The following is a 27,150-nucleotide window of genomic DNA, read 5'->3' as shown; positions in this document are numbered from 1 at the left end:
TTTCTGTGATCTTGATTCCTGTATTTCCCAAACTAATAAGTTTTTTTTTGTTTTGTTTTTGCCAGTCCTGGGTCTTGGACTCAGGGGCCTGAGCACTGTCCCTGGCTTTTTTTGCTCAAGGCTAGCACTCTGCCACTTGAGCCACAGCGCCACTTATGGCCATTTTCTGTATATGTGGTGCTGGGGAATTGAACCCAGGGCTTCATGTATATGAGACAAGCCATATCCCCAGCCCCTTCCCAAACTATTATGAAGGTCATTCTTCTTAACCTTTCCCCCTGGGATGGAACAACAAAACAATATTTTAAAAAGTCATGTCATAGTTAAATGAGAAAGCTAACACTTTTAGTATTATTGTTAGTAAGCATGTATTATTAAAACAGAATAGAAGAGAGTATAAATCCAATATATTTTATGCCTTTATACCATTATATTCAACAAGGCTGAAACTCTTCAATAGGTTTGTCCACTTGAATGCACCCAATAGAAGCATCAGATTTGGATGTATTTCCTTTATTCTTATTGGCAAGCCTACGTATTTAAATTGCATTACAGAAAGTGAACAAGTTGAACTGTAGACACCAACTTTATTCCCTTACAAAAAAAGAACTAATTTTGTTGACTGACTTACTAACTACGTTAGTAGACTCATATACTTTGATAATGGCCAGCTCTTTATTTTGCCTTGCTAAGTCTGATTTTTCCCGACAGAGAAAAGTGTTAAAAAATCAGTTACTAGATCTCTGGTTGGGGAAAAGCATATTAACAGATAAAATGTAGTTCTGTTAAAGGAATTCCAAATGCAAATTATACAGGCAAATAGGAAATAAGTGATAGGAAGATTTGAGAATTCAGATAATAGGCCTTACAACCTGAGTTTTGTTCCTTCCTTACCTTTCAGAGACTTCAGACAATCAAACAGCTTATTATTAGATATCTTCCCAGCAGCTGTATAAAATGCCAAATTTTGCAAAATGATAAATTTTAGATGAATGAGGCTAGTATGAAGTTAAAAATACAAAATAAGATATTTAAAATAATTGTCCTTATAAAAAAGAGGTACATTCATATGGTAGCAATGTACAAACTCAAAATGAAACTAAGAAAGCAACTTCAGTTGCAATACCATAAAAAAATAAAGTTATCAAATTGAAAGACTTATACTATGAAAATTACAAACATGATAGAAAATTTAAAAGATCTAAAAAATGAAAAGATATCCACCATTTATGACTGGGAAGAATTGATATTGTAAAGATGTTAATACTCCCTAATTTGTTCTACAGATTCAATCCAATTCTATTAACATTCAAATTAGTTTGTAGAAACTGATGAAATTATGATAAAATTCATATGGTAGTGCAGGGACTCTACGTATACTACTTTTTGGCAGTACTAAAGTTTAAACTTAGAGCTCTGTCCTGCTAGGTAGGTGTGCACTGCTTGAGTCATGCCTCAAGTCCCCAAAGTAATTCTGAAATAGAACCAAGCTGGAGGACTCAAGAGTTTAAAATGTGAAAATGTACCCCCAAACCAAACAATCAAAACAGTGGGATTACTGACATTACATTTAACATGTAGATCAATGAAAGAGAATTGACCATTCAAAATTAAACCTTTATATTTATAGTCAATTGAGTTTTGCTAAAGGTGCCAATATCATTCAGGTGGAAAGAAAAATCTTTTCAACAAATGCCTCTGGGACAACCTGATAGCTACATGTAAAGGGATATTCACTGTTTGGGATCTCTGTTTTTGTGGGGTGTTTTTTTTTGTCTGTTTGTTTGTTTGTTTGTTTGTTTTGCCAGTCCTGGGGCTTGGACTCAGGGCCTGAGCACTGTCCCTGGCTTCTCTTTGCTCAAGGCTAGCACTCTGCCACTTGAGCCACAGCGCCACTTCTGGTTTTTTTTCTATATATGTGGTGCTGAGAAATCAAACCTAGGGCTTGATGTATACGAGGCAAGGACTCTTGCCACTAGGCCATATTCCCTGCCCTGTTTTATACTATAATCAAAAATCAACTCAAAATGGGTTAACAACCTAATTATATGAACTGAAAAGTTGAAAACTCTCAGGAAAGAAAGTCCAGGTGTAAATTTTATTGATCTTAGTAACACAGCAGTCTTTTTAACTTTGACAACAAAAACATTATAAACTAAAGGAGAAAAAAATAGATGAACTAGACATGATTGAAATTAAAAACTCTGTGTATCAAAGGATACCATAAAGAAAATGAAAAATCCGGGGGTCTGTGGCTCACCCCTGTAATCCTAGCTACTCAGGAGGTTGAGATCTGAGTGAGGATCATGGTTTGAAGCCAGCCCAGGTAGCAAAATCCATGAGACTTATCTCTGATTAACCACCAAAAAACTGAAGTGGTGCTATGGCTCAAAGTGGTAGAGAGCTATCCTTGAATTCAAGCTATCCTTGAGTTCAAGACCCACGACCAACAACAACAAAAAAGGGAAAATACAATAAACAGAATCATAGAAAATGACTTGTAAACTGTGACTTGAGATGGCTCTATTTTTTTTTTTTTTTTTGCCAGTCCTGGACTTGGACTCAGGGCCTGAGTACTGTCCCTGGCTTCTTTTTTTTTGCTCAAGGCTAGTTAGTACTCTGCACTTGAGCCACAGTGCCGCCACTTCTGGTTGTTTTCTATATATGTGGTGCTGGGGAATCGAACCCAGGGCTTCATGTATATGAGGCAAGCACTCTTGCCACTAGACCATATTCCCAGCCCGCGATGGCTCTTTTATCTGTAATATATAAAGAATTTAAAACTCAATAGTAAAGACACAACTTAATGTAAAATTTGACAAAGGAAATGACTAGATGTTTCTCCAAAGAAAGTAGCAGGAAGCATGTATGATTCTTTTCTTTTTGCCAGTCCTAGGGCTTGAAGTCAGGTCCTGGGCACAGTCCTTGAGCTCCTTTTTGTTCAAGGTTAGCACTCTTACACTTGAGCCACAGTGCCACTTCCAGCTTTTTCTGTATATGTGGTACTGAGGAATTGAACCCATGGCTTCATGCATGCTAGGCAAGCACTCTCATACCACACATATGATTCTTAATAGTACCTTTCACCTTAAGGTTTCTTGGCTACTAAAAAAAAAAAAAACCCTGCCAAATGTAGCTTAAATTTTAATGAAAAAAACCATCCTGTTCTTGAAGAAATAAATATTTTCATATAGATAAAGCCCCTCCATACTTCCTAGAAGGTCCTTAGATAGCATGGAACTCACCATCAATTGGCAATGTACTCAAAAGATCCTCCACTTCCTTCTCTGTGAGTTCAATACCAAGGCTTTCCAGAACATTCTGCAGATTTCTAGCATCAATCTTCTTACCTTTGAAAATGGGAGATAAGGTAGGGCACATATGACCATTTCAGAAAATGATAGTTTTATTTTTAAAGTTACTTAATGAAGATTAACACCATCCTAATTTTTAGTTTGAAGATTAAACAAAAATATTTTAACTATGGAATCAAAAAGCATGTTAGCTCAAATTTATTTTCATCATATAAACAAGGTTCTAAAATGCATGGAAGATAATTTCTGCATGTAAACTGGTAAATTAGTTTAAGATACTTCGGAATTTTTCTTCTAAAACTATTTCTATTATTGCTTTCCTTTTCAAAATATCTTTGTGCCATTCCTGAGGCTTGAACTAAGAGCCTAGGCTTGTCCCTGAGCTTTTGTGCTCAAGGTTAGCACTCTACCACTTGAGCTATATATAGCTCCACCTCTGGGATTTTGGTGTTTAGTTGGAGATGAGTCTCACTGCCTAGCTACTCAGCCTTCTGAGTAGCTGGGATTATTCTGTTCTTTTCCTGTCAAAGTCTTGCTATGTAGCTGGCCTTAACCTGCAATCTCTCTGTCTTGGCTTCACAAATGGTGAGAATACCATGCCTAGCCAAGAAGTATTAAAAAAAAACTTTTTTGGCCAGGGAGGAGGGTTGAATTTAGAGCCTGCTACTGTCTCTGGGCTCTTTTGCTCAAGGCTAGTGCTCTACCACTTTGAGCCACAGCCCCACTTCTGGTTTTCTGGTATTAATTGGAGATAAGAATCTTATGGACTTTTCTGACTGGGCTGGCTTTGAACCATGATCCTCAGATCCTCAGCCTCCTGAGTAGCACAAGTGTGAGCCACCAGTGCCCAGCTGTATTTTAGTTTTTATAATAAAAATTACATGACAAATAGAATGAAGGTATTAATGGTCATTTATTACCTTATTCAGATTTTCCAGGGTTTTCTATATCATACTTATTAATCTCAAGTGATGTGAATAGTATTATTGGCATAAACCAGAGATTATAGAATTTCATTCCACAAGTGAAGATAATTTTATGTCCAAACATAGGGTTCGAGTGGAAAATATTTTCTCAATAAACATGCAAAATTAGCAGAATTTAAAAGCCGAGGATTGAATACTGAGAAATACTGGGAAATCGTTTCTTAATTTTACAATAGCTTTTTCACTTACCTATAAAATCTTTGACCTTTTCCATCAATGTTTCTAGAGGTATTTTTCCATCAACTATAGGAGGAGATTAAAATTACATTGAGATATCATAGTTACACAGATTTTGTGGAGAAGCATAAGGATAATTATAGAAGTTACACTTACAAAATGTTAGGTCAGGAACCACCCTAATTATACATGCTTTCTGGCTTATTATTGTACCCCTTTATCCTTTATATAAGCATTGAAAAAGAAGAAGAGTGACATCAGAAAGATGGCCAACTAAAGATATCTAATGCTTATAGGCTTCTCCTTGCCCCCATAACAAAATAACAAATGAACAAATACATTTTGATCTGGGGTGTCTGAAGATGAACACTGACAAATAACAAAGAAGTAGTAAAAAACCAGTAGGGCTACTATGCTATTGTAATCTTCTGTTAGGACTATCTTAGACATGTACTAATTATTATTAGTGAGGAAACCATAGAGTCTATATTTTGTTGAGTCTGGCTCACTTCATTTAATATGATTTTTTCCAAGTCTTTCCATTTCTTTACAAATGAGGCAATGTTATTCTTTCTGACAGAAGCATAGAATTCCATTGTGTATATGTATCACATTTTCTTCATCCATTCATCTACTGAGGGGCATCTGGGATGGTTTCATATTTTAGTGATGGTAAATTTTGCTGCCATGAACATAGTTGTGCTGGTAGCTTTAGTGTGATCTTACTTGTACTCCTTTGGGTAAATGCCCAAAAGTGGGGTTGCTGGGTCATAGGGGAGCTTTATTTTTAGCCTTTTGAGGAACCTCCAGATAACAGTTAGTACATATGAACACATAAGATGATGTTAAGTGAAATGAACTCCAAGTTATGGAAATAAGTGGTTTATCATTGTTGTTGTTATTTTCAATGTGCCATGTGAAATTCTGCCTTTTTCTTTTGTCTTTCTTCCCCATGGTTTTACCCCTGATGTCACTGTAACTGATTTTGGTACCCTGGATATTGCATATATCTTTATTGGAACTAGGGAAGGGAAGTGGAACGTCAAAGTGGAGAGACAAAGGGTAAAAGGTGAACCAATGCAACAACAGTACTTACAAGACAATATATGATAAACCAACTGTACAACTAGGAGGGAATGGAAGGAATTGTGGAGGGGGAAGGTGAGAAAATAATGAGGGAGAAGATAACATGGCTGCATGGAGAAGAGAAAAAAGCATCCTGCTTCTTCTACTCTCTCTAGTTGGAATTTGCTTGGAACTAGGAGGGGGAATGGTTAAGCAGGAGATACCTAGTAGAACCATCTCTCCCACAGACTCCTACAGTTTTTGGAGGAATGACTGCAGAAGGTACTGTTTGTAGGACTGTGGAAGTTCTTGTTGAGAAGACTGTCATAAAAGCCTGAATTTTGCTTGACTCTCTCTCTCTTTGCTTCTGATTCAAGATAAAATCTTTGATTATTTTTGCTTCTATAGTATGGGGTGATTCTGAACAAAATATGGAGAAAAGAGAACTCTTACTACTGTAGAGGGGATGTAAATTAGTATAGCCATTATGGAAAATAGTATAAAAGCTCCTAAAATATGAAATTATGACTTGGCAATCCCACTATTAAGTATATCCAAAGCAAATACAATTAACATGTCAAAGACATAGCTGTACTCCTTGTTCACTATGGCACTATTTTCAATAGCCAAATTATATCATTGATCTAAATATATTTCAACAGATGAATAAATAAAGAAAATATGGAATATACACACAATGAATACTATCCTTAAAAAGGAAGGAAATCCTGTCATTTATGACAACATGGCTGAAGCTAGAAGAATTGTAGTAAATGAAATGTTAGGCACAGAAAGAAAAATACTGCATGGTCTTATGTACATATGGACTATAAAATAGGTTAACTCATAGAAACAGAGTGGTGGTTAAATTAAGTTTGGGCTAGGGAGCACCTATGGTGTTATGGTTTGGATGTCTGTCCTCTTCAAAACTCATGTTGAACTAATTGCCGTTTGAACAGTGTTAAGAAGTGTGGTTTTAAAACATGTATGGTATATACACAGGAAGATTCCCAAGGTGCTTTAAACAACTAACTTTCAGTCTAACAAAATGAATAGTAGGAAGCTGAGACTTGGGGTGTCAGGGGATGTGGTGAAGTCAAAATGGGGAGGGTGGATGAATGGAGAGCAGGAAGGTGGGTGAATGCAGTCATAATATTCAATGTACATATGTGAGAATCAAACTAGGAAAATTGAGGGGGTGGATGGGGATGGAAGAGACAGGAGAATTATAAAAGGGATGACATTGATCAAGATGTATCATACTAAAAAACTGACATGTTGAATTGAAACCCTTTTGTATAACTACTTAAAGATAATGATAAAAATCTGCTTTGGTGAATGATAACTCTTTTCTACAACTACCTAAAGATAATTTAAAAAATTACAGCCAATAAAGTATTAAGAAGTGATTGTAAGCTGGGTACCCATTGCTTCCCCTGTCATCCTAGCTACTCAGGAGGCTGAGATCTGAGGATTGTCGTTCAATACCAGCCCCAATAGGAAAGTCTGAAATTTTTGCCTCCAATTAACCATGATAAAAGCTCAAGGAGTGGAGCACAAGCCTGGAGCATGAAAGCTCAGAGGATAGCTCCCAGGCCTAAGTTCAAGTCCTAGGACTTCCACAAAAACAAAACTAGAAAGAAATGTTTGTGTAACCACTACTTAGGCCAAGAAATAAAACAATGGTAGCATCCGGAAAAGAAAAAAAAAAAAGAAAGAAAAAAAGAGTTTTTTTTTGTTGTTGTTTTGTTTTTTTAACAAGTGATTATTCATGAGGGCTCTGCTATGTGATAACACAGTAAGATGGCCTTCACCAGGCACAGCGGCCTTTATCTTGGACTTCTCAGCCTCCAGAACAGTGAGAAATTAACTTTTGATCTTTAAAAATTGTGTAGTTGGGGCTGGGGATATGGCCTAGTGGCAAGAGTGCTTGCCTTGTATACATGAGACCTTGGGTTCAATTCCCCAGCACCACATATACAAAAAATGGCCAGAAGTGGCGCTGTGGCTCAAGTGGCAGAGTGCTAGCCTTGAGCAAAAAGAAGCCAGGGACAGTGCTCAGGCCCTGAGTTCAAGCCCAGGACTGGCCAAAAAATAAAAAAATAAAAAAAATTGTGTAGTAGGTAGATGCTATCATCTCAGCACAAAAGGGAATGAGGCATATGGCATCTGATAAATTCCTCACCACCAACAGGTATGTTTTGAAACAGATCTTGAAGTTCCTTATCTTCAAGTTTGATTCCGAGGTTTTCCAGAAGGGTGTACAGATTATCCGCATCGACCTTCCCAACTTAAAAAAAAATAGTTACAGTGGATAAAATAAGTGACAACGAAGGAGTTCTTAAATTTTCCTGACATACATACCACCATGCATTTCTAGAGCAGCCTATCATTAATCACACAAAGTTGGTACACTATAGTTTAAGGTGTTTACTCACTAAAGCTTATCTAAGGTTTCTATCAGACTACTAGCTTGAGGTTAAAAAAATACTTAACAGTAAAAAAAAAAATTCAATAGATTATTAGCAATGTTAGCTGAGGCCAAATATTTTAAGCTGAAAAGTCAATCATTAAGTTGGAATTCAGGCCACTTACCCTGAGTCTTCCCTTGGATAACTATACAACATAATATTCAAAATGGCATCCAACAAATGTTTGGAGAATTCTGATTATGGAGACCAACATTTCTACTTTTGAACAATGTATGGGTTTGACTATATCTTAATTCCCAATTTAATTTTAATCTGCTACTTATTTAATTATTTGGACTTTTTTGTAATCACACATAAGTTTTGCAATGCAAACTTGTGGTTTGGCATTTCTTTTCCTGAGAAGTTTGAAAAATCACAACAGAGGGCAGAACTTTTCTTCTAAGATAAAACAAAGGAGGTTTATCTGCTTACCATACAGACTGAGCACTTAAAAAGTACAATTGGCAGTTGATATATAGAGAGATGGTAGTGTCCACAAATTCAATTATCATGTAATCTGTATAAATATGAGGATCTCAAAGCCACTGCCTTTTCATGATGCTTCCCACTCACCTTTAAGAGACTTCACACCTTCTAGTAACCTGTTCTTAAAGACCTTGTTATCATCTATAAGAAAAAAACACCGCAAAATTAAGATCATAGAGAAATAATGAGGCTATGTACTAAATCTATTTCAGCAAAATTGAAGTATTTATGAAGCTTTAGATCTTTCTCCCACTAAAATAAAGTTGAGAGAATACTAGGGAAATTTTATAAGGTGAAGCAACCTGAAAATTCAACACATAAGGTACATTGCAACATGTATAACTGTGTATGGAGAGAGATTCTGCCTCTCACTTTTCTTTCTACTTTTCTTTTCACCCCCTTTCATTTTTACTTCCTACAGTCACCTAGGAGTGTCTGATTATTTCTTCTTTGGGTTGACATAATTCAAAATGGTGGGAATGCTTATTTCCAAACTAAAAGTTAAACTGCATAGGTAGGAATTTCTATCAGGAACATTCAAATTTTTATTATTTTTTTAATTTTAATTTAATTTTATTTTTTTGGCCAGTCCTGGGGCTTGGACTCAGGGCCTGAACACTGTCCCTGGCTTCTTTTTGCTCAAGGCTAGCACTCTGCCACTTGAGCCACAGCGCCACTTCTGGCCGTTTTCTGTATATGTGGTGCTGGGGAATCGAACCCAGGGCTTCAAGTATACGAGGCAAGCGCTCTTGCCACTAGGCCATATCCCCAGCCCCAAATTTTTATTTTTTAATATTAGGAAATGAGAGTAATTTTAGAAGCTAAAATTAAAAATGCTAAGAATTCCTTAAGATCACAATAATATTTGAAATGTTTACCATTAAAAGGCAGATTTTCCTCCAAGTTCAACAATTCCTTATCTGTAAGTTCTAATCTCATGTTTGTTAAAGTGCTTTTCACATCTTTGGCATCTACCTCCCCTCCTGAGAAAAAGATAGACACCATCACATATATGAACTTACAACTTTATCTGATGATTCCAAACAGAGAAAAATAATCTATAACTACATTGCATGACTAGGTATTAGAGGCCAATCAGAGTTCTACTAGTAGACTATGACATTCAAAGAAAAGTGATTTCAGCCATAAATACTAATAAAAAGAAGACAATTATAATGACAGTGGCAATGCTACATCCAATGAATGAAATCTATAGTATGTACCTTTGTTGAATTATAATACTATAAATGACAGTTAAATAACTATCAACTAAAACAAGGTCTTTAGTTTCATCTTTATAAGTTATCCTTTGTTTCATCTATTATATTACTGCTGGGGATATGGCCTAGTGGCTACAGTGCTTGCCTCATCTATTATTTTACTGATATAGAGATTGAGGGCTTTGTAGCAAATACATAAATGAACTGAAAATGCATTAGAAAACAAAGTAAAAAGCTTCCAGTTGGATTTTAAACATTTAGTAAATTAAGTAGATGCCATAATTAACATAGCAATGAAGGAATGATGATAAACCACAGTAAATTCTAAACACCCTATGTTCATATTTTCTCATTTACCTGTGGTAGCTCTTACTCCATCCATCACCTCTTTCATACTAACTTTTGCATCATCTACAAGAAGAGACTCCATAAAGATAATGTCATAAACACAGAAAACAAACTTAAGACACGTATTTTGTTGGGGACAAATCCTATAAGTTTCCTTATATCTTAATTTTACCTACCCTTATTACATTCTTGGATATCAAGGAATTACTTTCTCTTCATATTAATAAGAATGTCCTCTATATTTTAGAAAATAAATCAGAAAATTGTGCTATCTATATTTTTTTCAACTGCCATTATAAACCATGGTTGAAGATGGTCAGTTATTCTGGTAATTTAACCTCTTATATTAACACACAGATGAGGAAGAGGCCTTAACCCATCCTGATATGTTCTAAGATTCCTTCCTTTGGGAAGTATGCTTGAAATATTTAATTTATTAGTAAGACTGGTCATGTGTGGGGGGGACTTCACACTGAGGAGAGGTTGAGAAAAAGAAAATTATAGGGATATCAAATTATATACATAGAATTACAAATAATTCAATGTCTTACGGGAAGAATAAAACAAAATATTGTATCAGAGAGGAAGGTTTTTAAAAAAAATAAACTAGGATCCCTCTTTGAATTCATTTTAAGAATTTCAGTAGATAGGTAAATGGATAGAAGAATGGGCCAAATGGTTTCCCTCTAATTTCTCTGTAACCTTGTGTTTTGTTTGTATTGTGATCTAGATCTTTCAGAGTGCTGATAGTACCTGTAGCAATTTTTGAAGGAATAGGAATAGAGAAATGATCATGATTTTAGCTTAATTGTAATAAAGATCCAAAAATTTTATTCATACATAAACATTGAGATCTTCATTTTTCTACATGCACCTGTAACCAACTAAATTTATTCTAAAGTGTATCAGATATCCAAAAAGAATTGAACTTATCACCTGACTTTTGTAACTGTAATCCCCTGTATATCACCTTCATAGTAACAATAAAAAATTCTTTTTTTTTCTCAGTGCTTGGATGCTGTCCCTGACAGCTAGCCCTCTACCACTTGAGCCACACTGTATGTGGTACTGGGTAATTGAGCCCTGGACTTCATGCATGCTAAGCAAGCACTCTACCACTAGGCTGCATTCTGAGCCCTAAAAAAGTATTTAAAATATATCAGGAATCATCCAAAGAAAAAAGATATTTTTTTTCTGGGAGATACAGTGCTTACCATCAACTTGAAGGATTTCTGAGAGGTTTGCACGTTCTTCTTCTAAGAGTTCAATTCCCAGTTTTTCTAGAACATTGTATAGTTCATTTTTAAGAACCATTCCTCCTTAAAAAAGAGACAACACAGAATCATGAAGAAATGTACTATTTCAACTATTCAATACTAATATTACTATCTTTAGTGACTGAAGTGGTTTTGGACTAATATCAACTTAAGTTGAAACTATGTTTTCAGGAACCTCTTTACTGTATAAATCTCTGCCCATCTCCATGGATCAAATCCACATGAGCTTGACCACTGAGCCACACCCTTCACCTTCTTTTGTTTCTCTGAGTCCTAGGTCAACCCTGTGCAGCTCCAGGATTTTCTCATTTATTCACAATTTGCTTAATTTCATGGTATGGTATTTTGTTATGTTTTCTTATATTCTTTTGCAGGCAGTTTGTCGATTCCTTTTGGTCTGTTGCTAGAGTTCTGTGTTCTTTTGGAGGTATAACATTACCTTATGCTTTTCATGCTTCATCTGACCCTAGGTTGGTATTTGTGGATCTGGCAGCAGGGCACTTGTCTCTACCAACCTGATAGAGTAGATATTGTAGTATGGGGCTTTCTGCTGGTCCAGGGGCCCTTCAGTGTTGGATGGATATACTTTTTGGGGGCTTTGGTTTTAGATGGGTACTTTAGCAAGGTTTCTTTAGCTATAATCAAAGTTAGCAATGTCTTTGGGTGTCTTACTGGTCCAGGCTACAGGATATGTGAGACTGAACCACCAGCGGGGATGGGTTCACTGGCAGGAATGTTCACTGGAAGCTTTGAGCAGAATGACTCTGGCTGTGGGAGTGCCTATAAGTTCCCGTGAGTCATGTGAGAGTATTCCTATCCTGTGGGCCCAGATGGGTATAGTAAAGTATATCTTAGATGAGGATAAAGTGCTTGTCAGTGTCTGAGGGCTCCATGTGTACTTAGCCATGCAGGTAAATCCACATAGTGCCTAAGGTTTGTATAGGTGACTTTGTGGGCCTTTAGGTGCTGACTTAGTCAAACTGCTTCATAAGCCCAGTCAAATATCTGCTTCTCAGGATCTTCATGGTTGAAGCTTCCAATAGTGGCCTACTCAGCTGGCCTACTCAACTGCTGCTTGAGGTCGCTGGAGGATGGAGGAGTTGATTGATTGCCCCCTGGATGCCTTTGTGTATAAACCAGGCACAAAATAAGATAAACCATGATAAAATAGGCTGCTTGGTTGATTTCCAGCATCTTGATTTGTTTGGATGGGGTCTTTCATGTGCTTTCTCAGATTTCTGTAGGCCTACTTGTTCATGGTGGGCTTCTTGTTATGTTCAGAGTGTGAGGGTTTGTTGGGGTTGCCTGGCTATTACTTGGGTCAGTGAGAGAGTGTGTGGATCATCCATACACTCAGACCTTTTAGGACAAAATGTATACTGGCTTTGAAAGAATATTGATTCTGAGAGATTCAAAATACTGTTGTGGTCTGCCATTCATTCCATAAAGACTTATGAAATTTAAGGGACAGGAATATGGCCTAGTGGCAAGAGTGAAATTTAAGTTGATCATCACAGAGCTTTGGCTTGGTTCTATCACATAATAAGCCTAGAAGATCACTAAATTGACTCTGTGGTTATTTCTCTGATTCCAAATAGACTCAGAATTGACAGAAATTGACAGAATTTCCTCAAGATTCTCTGGCCTGTGAAGTGAGTCTTACTGTGGTAGAAAAGATACAGTAGTAATGTCTTTATTTACCCAAAGTACAAACCAAAAAGAATAATAAATTTTTTGAGAAGTAGCAGATATGAGCACCACTGAGAGTTTTAAAGAGGTACCAGAGTAATTCTTATCACATTCCCCGCCCCCCCTTTTTTTAGACTGCACATGCATCCTCATTTATTTCAGTCCTAAAAAAGGAAGCCATCATCACATTCCCTTGTAATCTTAGAGGAGAACAGTGGATTATATAAACTGAACTTGGTGGTCCTTCTAACTTCCGTTATAACTCCAGACAAGGTTTAATTGCAGATAAAAATCAATACCTGCCTTGATATTTGATACTTGATATGATTTTGTGAATTTTTTTCCTCTACACTTATTGGTAAACCACCAGAAACTTTCAGCAATTGTGTTTTTGTTTTAAGATTGTCATTAAATATTTTTTATTTGTTGTCAAAGTGTGATACAGAGGGGTTACAGAAGGGCTGGGAATATGGCTTAGTGGTAAAGTGCTCGTCTCGTATACATGAAGCCCTGGGTTCGATTCCCCAGCACCACATATACAGAAAGTGGCCAGAAGTGGTGCTGTGGCTCAAGTGGCAGAGTGCTAGCCTTGAGCAAAAAGAAGCCAGGGACAGTGCTCAGGCTCTGAGTTCAAGCCCCAGGACTGGCAAAAAAATAAAACCAAAACAAAAACAGAATCTCCCACACAGAGGGGTTACAGATTCATATGAAAGGCAGTGAGTACATTTCTCGTTCTACTTGTTACCTCCTCCCTCATTTTCCCCCTCCCCCTCCCCTTTCCCTTCTCCCCCCAAGAACTGTGCAGTTGGTTTACACAAAATGTTTTTTAAGTGTTGCTTTTTGAATGGTTTGTCTTTTTGTTCTTTGTCTCTTGATTTTGGTATTCCCTCTCCCTTCCCCAGTTCCATTACCCGTAACAGACAATATCCAGGGTACTTGGATGTGGTACAGTGGTAGCAAGGGTATAGCCACAGGAAGGGACAACAAGAGAAATAAAACTAGACAAACCACTCAGTCAAACAAACAGACAAGGAAAAAGAGAAAAAAAGTAGTACAAGTTCACATAGCATGTTAAGAATAATTACAAGAGTGGTATAACTCTTGTTTCTGTAACGTGGAGTTCATTTCACTTGGCATCTTCTTACGTGGTAATATGGGTGTAGTTATTGGGGTATTTTGGTCTTCTACCATGACTAGCCTATTTTTGTATTAGCTATTCCCTATGAGGAACACCATACGGTTTATGTTTCTTTGGGTCTGGGTCATTTCACTTAGTATGATTTTTTCCAAGTGCTTCCATTTCCTTACGATTGGGGCAGTGTCATTCCTTCTGATGGAGGCATTGAATTCCATTGTGTATATGTAAATTTTCCTGATCCACTGCTGAAGGGCATGTAGGTTGGTTCCATGTTTTAGTGATTACAAGTTGTGCTGCGATGAACATAGTTGTGCTGGTGGCTTTAGTGTGGTCTTGCTTGTAGTCTTTTGGGCAGATGCTCAAAAGTGGGGCTACTGGGTCATGGGGGAGCTATATGTTTAGCCTTCTTAGGAACCTCCACACTGCTTTCCAGAGGGGTTGAACAAGTTTGCATTCCTGCCAACAATGTAGTAGAGTTCCCTTTTGGCCACATCCTCTCCAGCATTTGTTATTATTAGATTTCCTGATAATAGACATTCTTACTGGGGTGAGGTGGTATCTCAATGTTGTTTTGATTTGAATTTCTTTTATGGCCAATGATGTAGAGAGCACTTTTTCATGTGTCTCTTGGCCATTCTCATTTCCTCTTCAGAGAAGTCTCTTTTTAGATCTTTAGCCCATTTGTTGAGAGGGCTGTTGGTTCTTTGTTTTGGAGGAATTTAACTTTTTGAATAGCCTCAAATAACATGAAATACTTAGGAATAATCTTAACTAAAGAAATGAAAGAACACTATGATGAGAACTTTAAAAATCTAAAAAAGGAAATTAAGGCAGAACTAAGGAAATGGAAAAACCTCCCATGCTCCTGGATTGGGAGGATTAACATCATGAAAATGGCAATATTACCAAAAGCTATCTACAAATTCAGTGCAATACCCATCAATATCCCAACATCATTTTTCAATGAAATAGAAGAAACAATTCAGAAATTCACATGGAACAATAAAAAACCCTGAATAGCAAAAACAATCCTAAGTAGAAAGAACAATGCAGGAGGAAAACTTTAAATTGTATGACAAAGCTATAGTAATAAAAACAGCTTGGTACTGGCACAAGAACAGGCCTGAGGACCAATGGAACAGAACTGAAGACCCTGAAATGAACCCACAGACTTACGGCTACCTAATCTTTGACAAAGAAGCTAAAAATATAGGTTGGAACAAAAACAGACTCTCCAACAAATGGTGCTGGCAAAACTGGGTCAACACCTATAACAAACTACAACTAGACCCCTATCTATCACCCTTTACCAAAATCAACTCCAAATGGATCAAAGACCTGGAAATAAAATCAGATACCCTGAAAACTCTACAAGAAGAAATAGGAGAAACCCTAGGACTTCTTGGCACTGGAGGAAACTTCCTCAACAAAGGCCCAGAAATCCAACAAATCAAAGAAAGGCTGGACAAGTGGGACTGTATCAAACTGCAGAGCTTCTGCAGGGCAAAGGATATAGCTTCCAAGATAAATAGAAAGCCCACAGATTGGGAAAAGATTTTCACCAGCCATACAATGGACAAAGGCCTGATATCAGCAATTGTTTTCTTCAGTGCTGGGGGTTGAACCCAGGTTTCACACATGCTAGGCAAGTGTTCTGATACTGAGCTACATCCCTATACCTTCACTAGAGTACTAATCCCTTGGTAGATTCATAATGTGTGCCCCTATTGGAAGGTGGTGGAGAGTTGGTAATGGGTCCTAGCTGAAGGAAGTAGGTTAATGAGGACATGTCCCCTGTTCTGCTCCTTGCTCTGCTTTTGGGCTTTCATGGAGTAAATAGCTTTCTTCTACCATACTCTCCTGCTATGATGCTCTGCCTCACCACAGGTTTAGAAATTGTGGACTGAAATCTCTGAAACAGTGAGTCAATATAAATTTTGTTTTTGTCTTTTAAGCTGTTTCTCTCAGATATTCATCAGAGTGAGGAAAAATCTGACTAACCAATTTCTACAAGTTCCTTTTCTGCATAGTTCTGACTTTTCCATCAGATTTTGGAAGCCACAAGTGAGGCATCTGCCGTCGGACCCTGAAGGTCAGTGAAGGTCTCCAGGTGCCATTACAGCACATACCCCAGCTGTCACTTTCTGGGTCACCTTTGCTATCATGGGGTGGAAGCCAGGCCTACAGGTCCCTTTACTTATGCCATGTCTTCTCCTCAGATTCTCTTAGTCTTGTGCTATACAGATGTACATCTCCACAGAGAAGGGTACTTGTTATTTTTTTCTGTTCACTAGAATTCTTAAGAATGCAGAAGACAGGCATGGATTCTAATATGTGGTCAGAGGTGGTAGTTTGCCCTCATTTTCCTCAACTCTTTTGTGTCCAGCTTTTCTTCCTGATTGCTGGCCTTGTTGGCTATGGTTAGTTCAGATTTTCAGGCCTGTCACAAAGAGCAAAGGCAGCAGCCTTCAAAGACTTCTTCCCAGGTCTCATGTCATTATGTTATTCTTAGTAATCCTGCTTCTTCAGTCAAATTCTAAATTGTACAATGACCATAAATTTTATTAAAGTAAACCGAAAAAGTATATTTTATGATTTTTAAGTTTCCATTTTCAACAAGGTAGACACTTCAATAGACTTATCCAAGTACACAGGCAATAAAAGTGTCAAAACTAAATCTTTCCTTATTGCCAAAACAGATGGTGTATAAAGTTTTTATTTATTTATTTATTTATTTTTGTCAGTCCTGGGCCTTGGACTCAGGGCCTGAGCACTGTCCCTGACTTCTTTTTGCTCAAGGCTAGCACTCTGCCACTTGAGCCACAGCGCCTCTTCTGGCCTTATCTATATATGTAGTGTTGAGGAATCGAACCCATGGCTTCATGTATATGAGGCAAGCACTCTTTCTACTAGGCCATATTCCCAGCCCCTGTATAAAGTTTTTTTTTAAGTGCAAGTCTTTGGGACTTTTTCTAAAATAAAATACATGTTGTTAATTACAGTGTAGACAAACTGAGTCAGAAATAGGAATGATAACACAGTAAGAATCTTCATTTGCTATTAATGACTTACAGAGAATGTCAGATAACATGCCTTTTAATTGGGAAACTTACCCTCCAGAGACTTCACACCTTTTAGCAATCTATTGTAATATACTTTTCCAGCATCTGTAAGAAAAAAACATAATTCCCTTAATGCTGAAATGAATAAAAGATAAGAAATAAAAACAGCATGGTATAAATTATTTTAAGAAAACACTTTAAGAAGATGTTCCTTTATTTTTTATTTGATACAAGGAAGTTAGGGAAAAGAACATTTCTTTATTGTACAAACCTTTCTACTCTAGCACCTGAAGGAGTTTAATTGATTAAGCATTTTTTTTTTTTTTTGCCAGTCCTGGGGCTTGGACTCAGGGCCTGAGCACTGTCCCTGGCTTCTTCTTGCTCAAGGCTAGCACTCTATCTCTTGAACTACAGCACCACTTCTGGCTTTTTCTGTTTATGTAGTGCTGAGGAATTGAACCCAGGGCCTCATGCATGCTAGGCAAGCACTCTACTGCTAAGCCATATTCCCAGCCCAAGCATGTTTTTTTTTTTTTTTTTGCCAGTCCTGGGGCTTGGACTCTGGGCTTGAGCACTGTCCCTGGCTTCTTTTTGCTCAAGGCTAGCACTCTGCCACTTGAGCCACAGCGCCACTTCTGGCCATTTTCTGTATATGTGGTGATGGGGAATCGAACCCAGGGCCTCATGTATATGAGGCAGGCACTCTTGCCACTAGGCCATATCCCCAGCCCTGTTTTTTGTTTTTTTTTAAATCAGTAATGTAATATCTTTTTCTTTTTTTCCTATTTGATGATATAAGAAAATTAATGGTCTAATCACGTTTTCTTCTTAACATCAACTTTTGCCTGCCCAAAGCTCTGCAGTTTCCAATATAAGTGATAAACACAATGATAAGGTTGCTATATAACTTGGACTTCAATTTAAAAATATTTTTTTCCTCTTGAATTTTTAGAGAAAAAAGCAGCAGCATCAGAGATGTCTACACAATCCTATAGACAAACAAAACTGGACTCCCAGCAGGCCTTGGCAAACTTCTGTGATGGCTCACCATCCACAGGCAGTGTTTCCAATAGCTTCTCTTGCTCTTTCTCTGTGAGCTCCAGCTCCAGATTCTTCAGGATACTTTTCAGGTCACTGGAATCCACCTTCTCTCCTTTCCAAAAAGGAGAGCAGACATAAGAATGCTGGGTACCAAGGTAGTATGTCAAGTTATAAAATCATTTTCTATAAGTTAATGACATTCTATTAGTTAAGGTGAAGAATCTACAGTAGAGTTATCAGGCATGTTTTATGACATAATCTAAATTAGAGGGTTTAAAAAATTAAATTTACTTTATTGTTATATACAGAGGTATTACAATTATATGAGTCAGGTAATGAGTATATTTTCTTTCATACAGTGTCTTCCCTTCCCCCACTCTCTCCCAGTCCCTCCCTACCATCTCCACCTATGAATTGTATAGTTCACTTTCATCAGTGTCCAGTGAGCTCCACTGAGGCACCTTTTTACCCATTTTCCCTTGAGTTCTGTACCCCTCCTCCCCACGCTCCCGAAGATATACAAGTGAATAAACCATACATAAAGAAAGAGGTTTTGCTAACATTGGGAATGATAACTTCCAGAATAAAGTCTGGAGAGCAAATTAAGATAATATTAGTTCTTACATAAATTATTCTTCAGAAATATTTGCTACCTGAGGATTTCTGTGAATATATTTTCTTGATCACTTCTAAACATCATCACACTATTTTTATATATTTTTACAATTATGTTTAACCATTTGGTGATGTGAAGCATATTACTGGCATGGCCAATATAGACTTTGGATTTCAAACTGACATACAGCATGTATTCTACTGCAAAAGTCTGATGGGACTTACATGCATATATTAAATTGTGGCACATTTTAATTTAGTAAGATACTAGCAATATCGGTGGAAATCAAAATTTAATATAGGACCAAAATGCTAGGTTTATAGCATTGTCTCACTCACCTGTGAAGTCTTTCAATTTAATCAACAGTGTTGGTAGAGAAATCTTCCTGTCAACTGTAAGAGAAGGTCAAGGTCATCCTGAGTTAAAAAAAAACACTCACAAAAATTGCAGAATATTGTGATTGAAAGCATAGGCATAATGATAATAAATCCTCATTTATTATGTGTTAGGTACTGTCCTAAATTTTTATATGTGCTTTTAAAGGAAATACGGGGCAATATTTGTTTCTTTATTTTTGTTTAGAGTACTTTAATTCATAATCCTCAAACTTGGAAATGACCAAGAAAATTTCTTCTAATAGGTAAATAAAGAAATGGTTATATGCATTTCTGAATATAAAGAAATGGTCATATCTATTATTCAGTGACAAAAGCTGTAAGTTATCAAGCTGTAAAAGGCACCTTAATTGCATATTGCTAAGTAAAAGGCACACAGAATATTTTCTTTTTTTAAATGATAAACATTTTTTATTTTATCTTTTTAGTAAAATCGAGAGTTTTTTTTTGTTATTAAAGGATCTGAGCTCAGAGCCTTGTGCTTGCAAGGTTGGTATTCTGTCAGTTGAGTCATGCCTTTAGCTCTGCTTTTGCTGGTTATTTTGGGGATGGGATCCAGCCAACTTTTCTAACTGGGCTGGGCTTGAATCATGATCCTTCAGATTTTAGCCCCTTAAGTAGCTAGGATTACAGATGTGAACCACCCGTATTCAACAAGAGTGTTTTATTTTATTTTAGTTTTATTTTAGCTTATTATTAGCATAATTTGTAATATGAAGTAGGTTTTGTTGTGCACACAATTCACTTTGAACAAATCCACCTCCTCTGTATGTATGCATTTTACAGGATAGTATTTTCTGTTATTTTATTCAATCTCTATTTTCATGAGTTCTAGGTTAAAAAAACTTAACTGTTAGGACATACCATTTCAATAACGTAAAGTTTTATTTACAGTTCTATCTGATCTCAGACTCATATGTGTTAATGATCAGAAGAAATTCACAAGTGCCATTATCTTAAGAGCTCATATTTTTCTATTTAAAATGTGGATGACTGTCTACTCTGGATCATGATATGAGTAGAGAATAAATATTCCCAATATTCAAAGTTCAGTGTTTTCATATTTTGGTAATTGGCTGCTAAAATGCTTTGCCCACATTTATAGCTTCTTGATTATGTCCCATCAGACCACCATTCCTAAAGCCCTTTACCCTAAATCTTTTATTGCCAATAGAAGAATCTTTGTAATTAAAACCTTCTGATGTAACTACGATGCTTGAAAGATTTGCTCACCACCAATAGGGAGATTTTGAATCAGATCCTTAAGTTCTACATCCATTAGCTGGATTCCAAAATTATCCACTATAGTTTTCAAGTATTCAACATTGGCCTTCCCACCTAAAGAAAGAGATAATACATTAAGAGAATTATCAAGTGCCAAAATAAAGGTTCTTAAAGCTTTTGGAGACACATACCTTGGTGTGAATTTCATGATTTGTGTGCTAGTGCTCAGAAAGACTACATGCAATTTCAGTTGGGGAGGGGGAGCTCATGCATTCTCTAAAGCCAACTCTGAGACCCCCCCTTGAAGTATCTTACCAGAGCTAATAATGCTGCTCTAAAATACAAATGGACCATAATTTTATTCTTTTTAGTTAAGAGTATTTTAAAATAAAAACATCATAATTGTTCACAATGTAGAATGGTTAGAAAAAACTAAGTAATGTATCCATTACATCACTTACCTATCACTTTTAACTGACAAGACATTGAAATGTATCCTCTTAGTTACAAAAACATCAATTTTAGTAGAGACCAGAAATTTTATGTGTACACACACTTATGTATGGGTGTGTTGGTAATGGGGCTTGATATCAGGGCCTAAACACTGTCCCTTAGCTTTTTCTGCTCAAGACTGGCACTCTACCATTTGAGCTCCACTTATGGCTTTTTTGGTGGTTAAATGGAGATAAGGGTCTCATGGACTTTCCTGCACAGGCTGGCATTAAACTGTGATCCTCAGCTCTCAGCCTCCTAAGTAGCTAGGATTACCAGTGTGAGCCACTGGTGCCTTGCAAGTACCAGAGATTTTGTACCTATAAAGAAAGTCAACTGCAAAGTTGATATTAAGGTCAGTTTCCTTGAGACTTGCCTTAGGGACCAACCTATACAACTCAAAGATTTAAATACTACTGAATAAATTGTTAAGGAGTAAAGTCACTATAGAAAATAATAAGAACATTCCTTAGAACTGCCATATGATCCAGCATTCCTGCTATTTGGACACATATTTGAAAAGTCAGAAATCAGAAATCAGTATGTTAAATTATACTCCAAGTTAATTTCACTGTCATGTATTTCCATGTTGATTGCAGCATTAAACACAGTGATCAAGATGGGGAACTCACTTGTGTTCTTCCAAGAATGAAGAGATTAAGAAAATATGCCGTGTGTGTGCACACACACACGTGTACTGGAATACACACACACACACACACACACACACACACACACACACACACATATATATTTCTGTTCCTGCAGCTTGAAAGAGCTTGGGCACAGTCCTTGAGCTTTTTGCTCAAGGCTACTGATCTACCACTTGAGCCACAGCTCCACTTCCTGGCTTTTTTGGTAAGTAATTGGAGATAAGAGTCTCATGATGTTTCTTGCCTGGGCTAGATTCAAACTGTGATCTTCAGATCTTAGCCTCTTGAATAGTTAGGATTACAAGTGTGAACCATTGATACCCAGATATTATAACATGTTGAGTGAAACAAACCAGGCGCAAAGAAAACAAACACTGTAGGATCTCTGTTATGTGTGGGATATTAAAAAGTTAAACCCATAGAACTAGAGAGTAGAATTGGGACTATGAGTGGGGTGGGGGAGGTTGGTTAAATGATAAGGAATTTCAGCTAGATAGTAGTAGTAAGTTTAAGAGATCTATTTATGGCATGGGATATATAGTTAACAATACAATCATTTCTTGAAATATGCTGAGGGGGATATTAACTGCTTTTATCCCCAAAGTTGTAACTATTCAAGGCAATATACTTTGATTATCAGCTAGATTCAGTCATTCTAATATATATATTAATATTCTAATATATATATTCTCTCTCTATATTCTATATATATTCTAATATATATTAATATTCTAATATATATGGTTATATATAATATATAAAATTCCACTTTTCTTTTTAAAAATAAAATAAATTTTAAAGGAATTCTACCATTCAACCGTTCTTTGTTTCTGGAACAACATGTGGGATTGATTTCTGATAACTGAGTTCCCAGTTTATTTGTGGGTTATTAATAGTTCCTTACACCATAATAATATTTTCAATCTCTTCCCTACAACAACTTGAAATTCTGTTGTTTCTTCTTTTGTTTTTTGTTTTTTTGCCAGTCCTGGGACTTGGACTCAGGGCTTCAGCACTGTCCCTGGCTTCTTTTTTTTGCTCAAGGCTAGCACTCAGCCACTTGAGCCACAGCGCCACTTCTGGCCATTTTCTATGTGGTGCTGGGGAATCGAACCCAGGGCCTCATGTATATGAGGCAGGCACTCTTGCCACTAGGCCATATCCCCAGCCCCTGTTGTTTCTTCTTTTGAAAAGTTTTGGAAAATCCTGAGAAGGTGGAGAACTTTCTTCCTAGAATAGACCAGCTGTTAAAGTGAAGATTGACTGGTCTTCTGTGGGAATAAATTTGCATTCTATGTATGCTGTATCTACTTATTAGCATTTGCTATTTAATATTTGGAAGACAGTATCAATGTGAGGATCTTATATTCATTTGCATTCCCATTAGGCATTTCACTTACCTTTAAGAGACTGCACACCTTCTAGCAACCTGTTTTGAAAGATCTTTTCGTCATCTGTAAGAAAAGATAGGTTCCATGTCTCAGGACAAATGTGGTTTATCACCAGCATACTCTCAGGAAAACTTGATTTTCTATGATTCTCAGTAGAGATCTTTATTTTTCCATTATAATAAAATTTGAAAGAAAACTGGAAAGATCTGGTACATCAAGCACACATTTCTTTAACCACCCCCCACCCAATTCCACCTTTACTCATTCCTAACCTATCAGCCCTATTCTTTTCAGAAGACCCAGATCAATCTTCGTTTTGGTTTTTTATCATTGGTATGATTCATCATAATGGAGATGTTCTTTCCCAATCTAAAAGTAAAAGTATGTAGATATGGATTCACCTCAGGATATATTTTTTCTTCCTTTTGTTTGTTTTTGAGAAGAATTTTCTGTTTTTGGCAGAGTTCAGAATTTAAGATAGTTTTGTCACAAATGAAGTCTAAAAGATTTTTTTGTTACATATGTAATTGAAATGCTTACCATCGAATACTAAACTTGTCTCCAGTTCCAACAATTCTTTATCTTTGAGCTCTATCCCCATGTCTTCCAGGACAGTTTTCACATCGTTGATAGCAACCTTCCCTCCTTAATAAAATGATGAATATGGAATTTAAGTATAGTCAAATGGTTTCAAATAAAGAAGTGAATCTATGGAGAGGGCCCTGACCTTGAGTTCAAGTCCCAACTACCTCTGCCACCAAAATAATTTAAAAAGCTAATTTATGATGCCTGTATGATGTGTATAAGCTTGGGAAGTAAGGCCCATTGAGCACTGACCAAGTATGGAAAGAGATTGTTATTCACAGAAATATATTTTGTTTTATAAAGAAGGGAATAATGCCAATATGACCTCCAACTATAGAAAACACAATTGACCATGGGTCCCAGATGCTGCTCTGAAATTTGCACTAGGCCTATATCATTCATAGGCCTAATCTGGCTAGTGACTGAGTGTAGCAGACACCAAGATAAATCTGGTCTTGGGAGACATGGGTGGCTGACTTTCCTGGAGATTCTAAAAGGCCTTGTTAGGTCTTCCTTACACTGACTGGTGTCTAAGGTTGTCACTGAGCCTTCCCTTGTTCTTTAATCTGAAATCAGACTTGAGTTGTAGTCCAGCAGCTTTTTCCTATTTTATCCTATCTAGCTATTTCTCCTAACAATGTCCTTGCCTTGGTGACTGCTTCTTGGACAGCTTATACTAATAATGGCGTACATCATGACAATAACAACAACTGGGTACTATGCCTCTCGCTCTTCAATTAGTAAATTGCAAATGCCTTATTCTAATAATTCTATCAACCTCAGGCTGGGGATATAGCCTAGTGGCAAGAGTGCTTGCCTCATATACATGAAGCCCTGGGTTCAATTCCCCAGCACCACATATATAGAAAAAAAATAATTCAACCTGTTGGATCTTATTATTAGGATCCATTTTTATAAGATTCACTTCATTTTATTGTAGAATTTAGTTGACTTAATATAAGGAAAATGAATTTCTTTTTTTGGTCCTTGGGCTTGAACTCAGGGCCTGGGTGCTGTCCTTGAGCAGCTTTGTGCTCAATGCTAGCACTCTATCACTTGAGCCACAACACCATTTCCAGTGTTTTCTGAATAGTTTATTAGAGATAAGAGTTTCACAGACTTTCCTGCCTGGGCTTTCGTTGAATGAACTGTGATCCTCAGATCTCAGCCTCCTGAGTAGCTAGGATTACAGGCTTGAGCCACCAGTGCTCAGCAGGAAAAAGAAATTTGTTTGTAGAAAACACATTAGAGCTCTCAAGATAAACAGAAAGCCCACAGACTGGGAGAAGATCTTTACCGGACATTCAACAGACAAAGGCCTCATCTCTAAAATATATGCAGAACTAAAAAAATTACCTTCTTCCAAAACAAAACTGCAAAGAACCAATAGCCCCCTCATCAAGTGGGCTAAAGACTTACAAAGAAACTTCTCTGATGAGGAAATGAGAATGGCCAATAGACATATGAAAAAATGCTCTACATCACTGGCCATAAAGGAAATGCAAATCAAAACAACATTGAGATTCCATCTCACCCCAGCAAGAATGTCATATATCAAGAAAACTAATAATAACAATTGTTGGAGGGGATGTGCCCAAAAGGGAACCCTACTTCATTGTTGGTGGGAATGTAAACTGGTTCAGCCACTCTGGCAAGCAGTATGGAGATTCCTCAGAAGGCTCAATATAGAACTCCCCTATGACCCAGCAGCCCCACTGTTGGGTATCTATCCAAAAGCCCACAAACAAAATCACAGTAATGCCACCAGCACAACAATGTTCATCGCAGCACAATTTGTCATAGCGAGAAGCTGGAACCAACCCAGATGCCCCTCCATAGATGAATGGATCAGGAAAATGTGGTACATTTACACAATGGAATTTTATGCCTCTATCAGAAAGAATGACATTGTTCCATTTGTAAGGAAATGGAAGGACTTGGAAAAAGTTATACTAAGTGAAGTGAGCCAGACCCAAAGAAACATGGACTCTATGGCCTCCCTTATTGGGAATAATTAGTAAAGGTTTAGGCAAGCCATAGCAGAGCATCACAAGGCCCAATAGCTATACCCTTAGAAACACATAAGATGATGCTAATTGAAATGAACTCCATGTTATGGAAACAAGTGATATATCACAGTTGTAACTACTTTCAACGTCCTATGTGTTTGTGTAGTTTCTATTATTGATAATGTTTTGTATCACCTTCCTATGTTTGTACCTACACTATCTCTGTAATCTTATCTGAGTATATTGGAAACCGTGTTTACTGGTATTGGAAGTAGGAAATTCAAAGGGAATACCAAATTCGAGAGACACAGGGTAAAAAAAGAGAAATAACTACAAAAGCAATACTTGCAAAACTGTTTGGTGTAAGTGAACTGAACACCTGGGGGGGGAAGGGAGGGGGACATGAGGGACAAGGCAACAAACAGTACAAGAAATGTATCCAATGCCCAACGTATGATACTGTAACCTCTCTGTACGTCAGTTTGATAATAAAAATTTGAGAAAAAAAAAAGAAAACACATTAGAAAACATTCAGCTTCTAGGCCATTTGTTGTATGAAAAAAGCATTAAATAAGAAGTACAATGGTAGAATTAACAAAACAAGGCATGAGGAAAAACCACAACTACTGTAAAGAATCAGGATCCAGTGTATACATTAACTTTTCCCTTACCTGTAATGGCTGCCACTCCATCTATCACTTTCATTAGATCCACTTGCCCATTAACTATGAAGAATCAAAAAACCAAAGTGAGACATGTAATTGATGTCATAGGTTCAGGAAACATACATGAAGACTATATTTGAAGACAAATTCCAGATATATTTATAACTTCTCTTTTTTCAGTCCTAGAGTTTGAACATAAGGCCTTGAAAGTTTATTTAGGCAGGCACTCTACACTGGCCAGAGTCACACCTTGGCCTTTCATGTAGCTAGGATACAGGAATGAGCCACCACACCCAGCTTGTGGTAGATTTTGAAGTAGGTAGTTTGATACCTCCTTTGCCTTACTCAAGATTTCCTTATTTATGTGGGATCTTTTGTGGCTGTATATGAACTTTAAGACTGCTTTTCTATTTTTGTGAGGAATGTCACTGGAATTGTGGTAGGAATTATATTCAGTGTCTGGATTGTTTTGAGGTACTACAGACATTTTAGAAATATTAATTATCACCATCTACAAACTCAAGATAATTTCTAATCTTTTTGTAACTTTTTCATTTTTACTTGTATTTTACAGTTTTCACATCCTTTGTTAAATTTACTCCTAAGTATTTATTTAATTTTCTTGTAGGAAAATAAGATTTTTTCCTTATTTTTTGGATAGTTTGTTACTAATTATTTTGTGTCTTGCAATTTTTCAAATTATTTCTAACATTATTATTAGTCTGGGATTTTCTATATCCCAGATCATGTCAGCAAACAACTCTTAACAAAAGTGGAAGGAGCAGGTGTATTTGTCTTAGGTCAAATGAAAAAAGGCCAACTTCTGAATGGACAGTTGCTATGGGT

The 27,150-nt window shown here is 36.8% G+C and overlaps 1 protein-coding gene across 2 annotated transcripts in view; it reads right to left on the bottom strand.

Moving 5' to 3' along the window:
* Positions 1-3,024: 3,024 nt before the first annotated feature.
* LOC125366510 overlaps positions 3,025-27,150 on the bottom strand; it is a 77,615-nt gene continuing 53,489 nt past the window's right edge. The window contains exons 34-46 of one of the 2 annotated variants that reach the window (XM_048367261.1): positions 26,311-26,364; positions 23,586-23,690; positions 23,055-23,108; positions 19,229-19,282; positions 18,282-18,386; positions 17,285-17,338; positions 11,282-11,386; positions 10,077-10,130; positions 9,378-9,482; positions 8,587-8,640; positions 7,728-7,832; positions 4,490-4,543; positions 3,025-3,350 (exon numbers count right to left, since the gene is read on the bottom strand). In XM_048367261.1, the coding sequence (XP_048223218.1) occupies positions 3,226-3,350; positions 4,490-4,543; positions 7,728-7,832; positions 8,587-8,640; positions 9,378-9,482; positions 10,077-10,130; positions 11,282-11,386; positions 17,285-17,338; positions 18,282-18,386; positions 19,229-19,282; positions 23,055-23,108; positions 23,586-23,690; positions 26,311-26,364 (1,028 nt within the window). In that variant the 3' untranslated portion in view covers positions 3,025-3,225. The remainder of the gene's footprint in view (positions 3,351-4,489; positions 4,544-7,727; positions 7,833-8,586; positions 8,641-9,377; positions 9,483-10,076; positions 10,131-11,281; positions 11,387-17,284; positions 17,339-18,281; positions 18,387-19,228; positions 19,283-23,054; positions 23,109-23,585; positions 23,691-26,310; positions 26,365-27,150) is intronic. The other variant, XM_048367262.1, reaches the window with a different exon arrangement.

Source organism: Perognathus longimembris, chromosome 17, assembly GCF_023159225.1.
Source record: "Perognathus longimembris pacificus isolate PPM17 chromosome 17, ASM2315922v1, whole genome shotgun sequence".
Taxonomy (NCBI): domain Eukaryota; kingdom Metazoa; phylum Chordata; class Mammalia; order Rodentia; family Heteromyidae; genus Perognathus; species Perognathus longimembris.
This window is presented reverse-complemented; position numbering and strand designations above follow the sequence as displayed.